General features: G+C 49.6%; 1 protein-coding gene across 1 annotated transcript in view; it reads right to left on the bottom strand.

Annotated features, from left to right (window-relative positions):
• Positions 1 to 5,537: 5,537 nt before the first annotated feature.
• Vapb (VAMP associated protein B and C) overlaps positions 5,538 to 6,910 on the bottom strand; it is a 43,609-nt gene continuing 42,236 nt past the window's right edge. Inside the window, exon 6 of the mRNA XM_090352567.1 lies at positions 5,538 to 6,377. Within this exon, the coding sequence (XP_090208693.1) occupies positions 6,219 to 6,377 (159 nt within the window). The 3' untranslated portion in view covers positions 5,538 to 6,218. The remainder of the gene's footprint in view (positions 6,378 to 6,910) is intronic.

Raw genomic sequence — 6,910 nt, 5'->3', positions numbered from 1 at the left:
ATCCAGATTTCCTATTGTCTCACCATCTGCCAGGGGACTGGTACAAGAGAGGGGGGTTGTTTTTACTGGTGCTGTCACAAGGTAACACTGACCTAAGGAACCTGCAGCCACTCCTTTAAGAAAGAAGCCAGTCCACTCCCCTCCCCACCCGGCTCTAGCCTTGGGCAGTGGCTTCATCAACTAAGCTGACCTAAATGAGCTCTTAAATCCGTTTTCTGGTACAAAATATCTGTGATTTTCTCTCATGTAATCTGATTTCATGTTCCCAGGAAGAAGGCGAGAGTAGAGCTAGGCGGGAGCTCGGTACATTCTCCAGAGCGCCTCTGAATATGCTCAGGCCACCAACTCAAAATAACTTTACACTAAAGCATCCTTTAAATGTATTCGGGGCACAGAATTTATTGGACATACTACGGAGACAGCGCGTATAAAAGTTGATGCCGTGGCAGGGCGGATTCCATCAGGCTGACAGAGAGCATGTGACAGCACCCTGCAGAAATGCGTCCCCTTCCCGCCAGGAAGCACAAAGTCAGCCGTAAACCCAGGGCCTTATCACTACCAGATAACCAAAATGCATGATGATAAAGAGCCCCTTCCCGCACCGACTTCCAAACGAGCTCCATGTCAAAACAGGAAATACAACTTAAACACATAAAGGAAAAATGATGAAAAGGAAAGCATTCTAAGACATCTCTTAAAACACTCAGTTCCTAACATGTTACCGCACACTGCAGTCAGAATAAACATCCACAGCACAAACCGTAGACATCTTTCACAAGACAGGAAAAGAGACGAAAGCCAGACCTGGCTTTCTGGTCTGAAATCCTTTCTTCATTCACAAAAGGAAAGAGGAGGTAAAGAGACACTGAAGCAGATGATTTTTGAGTTTCTTACAGTAATCTCCATGGCAGCCATTTATAAGCTATTAGAAATGAGAGACAAAGAGAGAAGAGAGAGGCAGAGAGAGAGAGAGGGAGAAAGGGGGAGAAAGAGAAAGAGGAAAAAAAGGAAAGAGAAGAAATGCTAGTGATCAAAAATGAAAACCAAATGTTGTTTTGATGAGTTTGAATCACCATATTAGACTGCTTTTGAATGAAAAATTTTAAAAAGAAATCACTTCCACTGATTCATTTCTCAGCTCTCAGAGGAGTATCTAACATACAGAAGGAAGTTATTGCAACTGATTGCACATTTGCTAAACGTATAATCATGAAAAGCAAAAAAGTAGTTTGTACACAAGGCCTCAGTATTATAGACAATATTAATTCTGACCTCAGAGTCCACAGAAATGATTCAACGGGGGAAAAAAAATTTCACTGAATGATGCGCTAGAGGATTGAGAGCTGAATTTTGTTTACTCCTGAAAAAGAAAAACACACATACACACAAAAGAAAGATGGGAATGCATGTAGCCCGTTCATAAAAAGAACGAAGTCTGTGTTATAAAGAAAACCAGCGAGACTATGTGAAACATGTACACTAATTTATCATCTTCGCAAGTCATAAAAGGTTTTGCATTCTTGTTAGCAATAAGCTATAATGAGATTGTGTTAAGAGGTCTGATTTGTCTCCCTTTAGCCAATGTTTTCTGCAGGGAAACACAAAAGTAACAGGTTACCTGTTTTATTTGGTGATGGGGGAAGGCAAACGGGCTGCAGAGACCTGGGCTGGGCTCCAGGCCCACCTCATCAGAATGCAAGCTGGAGCCCAGGACGGGGAGCTAGCAACCGGTCTGCACCCACATCCATTAGCCAAGTGATTAAAGCCCCATCAGCCTGGTGGTGTAATAAAGCAACTGGAATAGGGCATTGTTACAGGATCAATGTTTCCTGGTTCAAAAATAAACCTCTGCATTTATCTACCAGCAGCAAATGACGTTCCCTCAACACTGTTTTATTCAACTGACATCTTCTAATCAGAACAATCCATATCGTGGCTACATTCCAAAGGTAGCATAATTGCAAATATTTATGATGTTGGATAATAGTATATTTTCGTTGCTAAGCTTTTTCTTCCCTTTCTACAGATTGGATGCAGACATCTTTTAATGAATTAATTCCATTAAGAAGAAAAATCTAAAGTAATTACCTCTTACCCACCTTCCTCTTTTTTTGCTTTTAACTATAATACATAGCTGTTTGTGTCTTTTTTAAAAAAAAAATGTGCCCACATACCTCTGTAATGGAATAATAAAATGAAAAAGTGTCTTGTTTTAAGGGCTGCACAAGTGGCTATGACCCCATCCTCCACCCGAGGGGAGATCTGGGCTCAGCCAGGGCACCTGCTCGTGCACCCCATTGTTCTGGGTGGCCAAGCCTTGCTTGTGTGGAGCATGTGAAGCCGAGAGCCGAGAGCCTGACTGTCCAGTCACTCGGCTCCTGCCCCTGCCTCTCCCCTGACTCCATGGCTGTATGCCTTCCTCCCTCCTACCCTCCCTCCCTTTCCCTGCATCTAGCTTCTCTCCTTCGGGGAGGAGCTCACTTATTTTCAAACCTCCGTAGGCTACATGGCTTTTAATGCACAGGGGATGTAGACCTGCCCAGCACTGCCAAGCCGAGACAGACCGGCAATGTCCTCTGGAAAGCCCCCAGCCTCATTCCTGCGGTGCATCAGGCAGCGGGCGATGGAGGCAGTGGGCGATGGAGGCAGCGCCCTTCTCCACTGTCACTAGTGCCACCCTTCCCAATGGAAACGGAACATCAGAAGCCGAGTCCTCTCTCTTTCCACTGGATAGGTGGGCCTGCACAAGGTGGCAGGTGAGGGAGCCAGATCTACCCAGCTCCCTCTTGAGAGATTTTTGGAGCTGGGACGTCTCAGCACATAGGCCTTCCTGGGTACTAACCTGTGGCTCACTCCCTGCAGCCTGGCCTCATCCACTGACGGGGCATACTCTGCAGAGGGGGGCAGTGATGAAGCAACATCCTCTCCAAGGTTCCTTCCTGTCACAAGGGCCGTTGGAAGAGGGGAAAAGTCTTCTCCAAATCCGATCACACCAAGGAACCCCAACAAGGGAGCCGTCTAACCTTTGTATTCCCAAAGGAATAGCTGGCCTCACTGGCCTGTAGGCTGGCCACTGCCCCTGACCATCTGCACTGCACAGGGGGAGTCCACACACATTTCTGCTCCTCCCCAGCGCCAAGACATTCTCAGGAACAGCAAACACACTCCCAGCGCCATTAAAACCAGTCTCCTCCCAGAGGTACCTTTCCATGAATCCCCAAGCCACTCAAGCCTTGGAGGAAGCAGAGGTGCCACTGCCAGCAGGGGGAGCCCTGGCCTCCATGCCCACCGATGGCCTAGAGGTCAAATGTCACTCTAGTGGGAGGGGTAACTTGAAAGGCAAATACTTCCTTCTCTGGATTCCCCGCCCCCCTTTTTAAACCAAGGATTTTTATGAAACATAATCAGAAATTTGTACTTGGGCCAGTTATTTTTGTGGAGCTGCAAATGACAAATGGTACTGCATTTTGGCATGGATTGAGTTTGCAAACACCAAGATTTGTGTGCACAAAAATAAAGGCACCGTTTGAAAACTGTCAGGCTACTTGCATCCGGTCCTCATGCTGCACACATACACGCCCGCATGCACACACAGGAGCTTGTTTTCAAATTAGTCTGAAGGGCTATTTAGCTGCGAGCTCTCACAGCTTTCAGTCCTATCTGACAGCCTGCAAGCTGGCCGCTGATATCTTTCCATAGCAATTCTGTTCCTAGGATTTGTCTGAAAGCACTTAGGTTTCCACGGATCATTGGAGAGCCTTCATTTCCCCCTTCTGTGTTATGTAGGTATAAGCCATCTCTCTGGGCATAAACTGTCCAATGGTAAAAAATCCATTTTGATCTTATCAGTATTTATTGCTGCTGGTGCCAGCGGTTTAAGACTAGAGAGGGGAAACATGCAAAGTAGGAGGAGAAAAAAATTAAAGCCAGGTCCTCACACCTGCAAATAAAACAGGCGGCTATCATCAAGGGTATCTGTACCATCCCAAGCTTAGATGATCAATTTAAAAATACAATCAATAACCATTTACAGGACTCTGCTATTGCTTCCATCTCTGTACGAACACCGTGGCTGGAATTTCTAAAGTCAGGAGGGTAACAGTGGGCTATGCATCTGTCACGAGGTACTGGCCCAGGCTGCTTCTGACGGCCAGCTCCACCGGCCGTTAGCGTTTTCCCCATGATCCACCACCACCCACCACCCCAGTCACCCTTCAAGACGTGGCATGTGAGCCATTCTGCCCCTCTCCCACTGCCAGCTGCCCTCCCTGGGTCAGCCAGGACTGGCAAGCACCCAGCTCTGTGGGAGAAGACACTTCTACGTGTGTTAGGAAAAAGAGACAACCGTCTCCTATGACTTGGCCTTCTCCACTTTCATTTCATTGTCACAGAAATGTCTGCATCTGGAGCCACTGGCCATCCCCTGCGAGATAGCCACAGCATACTCCACCACCTGTGGGGGGGGGTTGGGGGCGTAGGGAGCCACTCTCAGTAGGTGGCTGTCCCAACTCGTGGACAAGCTCCTGTGGTCTGAGCAGTGGTACTCAGATTCCCGTGCTGCTGGGGCTCCCGGGGCGCTTCCCACAGACAGCCCCCCCCCCAGGCTCAGTGGGCAGCCCAGGGGCTCAGGGTCCTCCTCCTGAGGGGAGGAGCAGGGTTGGAGGGGTGGAGGAGTATGATGAAATCAAGGCGCACTGGGTTCATAACCTGGTTGGTTCAATGTTAGCTCCTTTATACAACTACTTAAGGTGGGGGGAGGCTTCCTCTTGAGGGTTTGTGCTGGTAGCAGGGGCCCATGGCCGCCATGACAGCCCCACCCCCCACCCCCACTGGGGGCCAGAGCGGCGGGAGGGCAGGGCCAGCAGACCGGCAGCTGGCGCACCCCCTAATCTGAGCTGCACACGCACGTGTGTGTACAGTCCTATCATTAAACTCATATTTCTCACTGACAGAGCTCATTTTAAAATCAGCCTTCCAATGGCAAACTAATGATGATAAAATAATAATAATTCCCCACACACAGCAAATGTGACAAAATGACAAAAGAACTCTTAATTTTGGGGCTTTATTTTAATTTTTTTCTTTTAAGATGCTACATAGTCAAACAGAATTGGATTGGTCTTTTATGGCATAAAATTAATTCACAGACTTCCATTAGCAGTAGATGGATCTGCTAGGAGCCTCCCACCCCGCCCACCCGCTCCGCCTGGCCCTCCCTCCCCCTCTGCCAGCCAGGGCCCCAGGCCCTCAGGACAGATCTGGGTCTGCACTGGAAGTAAGAGTGGTGGCTGAGAGCAGGGGAAGAACAATCTAGAAGAATGGCCACTCTTCTCTGTTTCAAGTGGATGACCAGGAGTGCAGCGTCACTACGAAGACTCTCCTCCCTACCAGAGCCACTGCTGACCGATGGAGAACCCCCACCCGAAACCGCGGCACCCAGGGACCACAGCGCCTGGCAGCGCTGGCAGCCCCACCCGCGGGTGCTCTGCACGCAACCGTATGCGACAGTAAGAACACATGAGATGAGACACACTAAATAAGTTAAATATGCTCGCACATCCCAGATACCAGCTCGGTTTTACTACAGAACCAAAGGAAGTGAGTGAGCTTGGTCCCTTTCACAGAACAAAGCACTGACTTTTCTTTCCAGTGCTGGGTCGGTCGCCACGTGCCTCTGGCGGCAGACGTCCGTCCAAGGGCGTCCGACACCATAGCAGCGTCACGCTTTGTGGCATCTGCTGCTCTGCATGGGTTCCATGGACGGATGTGCAGACCGGGACCACAGCCTGGGCAGGAGTGGGCGGCCGGGGGTCACTGTGCCTCCACAGTCACCCGGCTCCCGCACCCACAGGCCAGCACCAACAGCGAGGAAGAGTGTCTTGCTTTAAGAGAGGTAATCCAGCGATGTGAACCCAGGCCTACCCATGTTTAAAGCAGGTAATTCTCTACATCGTAGGCCCTCGTCAGCTCCCTCAGCAATAACAGAGCGCATTCCTTTCCCCCAATCACTTCCTATACATTTTAACCTTCTAAAAGACTGTTAACTTATGTTATATTTGTGTGTGCATTTGTGTGTGTGCGTGGGGAGGGGTAATTCAAAGGCAAGACCTGTGAGATGTCATCATACATTAACTTCTTTTTACACATGGTTATGATACATTGAAATCCCATGATATGGTGGCTCCATCCATCCCATCTGCATCCTCTGCATGCAGCCTCTACAAGGCAATCTTCCCTATAATGACGCCGACGATAAAGAACAAGACCACCAGAGCCAGTAGCCGGGTGCTGAGGCCCTCCTCCTTCCCAGGCGCAGCCAGAGTGGACACGGGGCTGTTGCTCTGCGCAGCCTTCCTCATCCGAAGCCCGTCTTCGTCCTGCGGAGCAAAGGTACATTTCAGAGATCACCCAGCACACACCGGGCAGCAGGGAAGGGCCAACTGAGGCCCCTGGGAAATGAGGCCCCTGCATCTGCCAGAGTGGGCGGCCTCCCTGCCGGGCAGAGCCTTGGTTCCCTTGGCATCCTCAGCCCCATCCACTTCTCTGGCTACTCTTCTCTTCTCGCCCAGCCTCAACCCTCTTCTCTTCCTGTCTAATGAGCTGGCTCTCAAGTCACCCAAGCATCCATTTTTCATATCCTAAGGCACGCGTGTACCAATCGCAAGGAACAACACAGTGGGACCCTGCAGCTCATCTGCAGAGCTCTGACCGCAGCGGGCGCCTGGTGAGTTGCACACACACAGGGAACCAAGGGGTACCTGGAACACTAAATATGGCAGACCTGCACACAGCATCACTAGCTTTTTTCCCCTGAGGCACGGATATCTCACTAAAGCTGCAATATCCTTTCCCATACATACAGAGGTGCATGATCACCTGTCACCAACTACCCAGACAGGAGGTCACAGAA

Source organism: Megascapheus bottae, chromosome 18 (assembly GCF_031878675.1).
Source record: "Megascapheus bottae isolate mThoBot1 chromosome 18, mThoBot2.hap1, whole genome shotgun sequence".
NCBI classification, from domain to species: domain Eukaryota; kingdom Metazoa; phylum Chordata; class Mammalia; order Rodentia; family Geomyidae; genus Megascapheus; species Megascapheus bottae.
The sequence above is the reverse complement of the archived record's forward strand: the minus strand, read 5'-3'. Positions and strand labels throughout refer to the sequence as shown.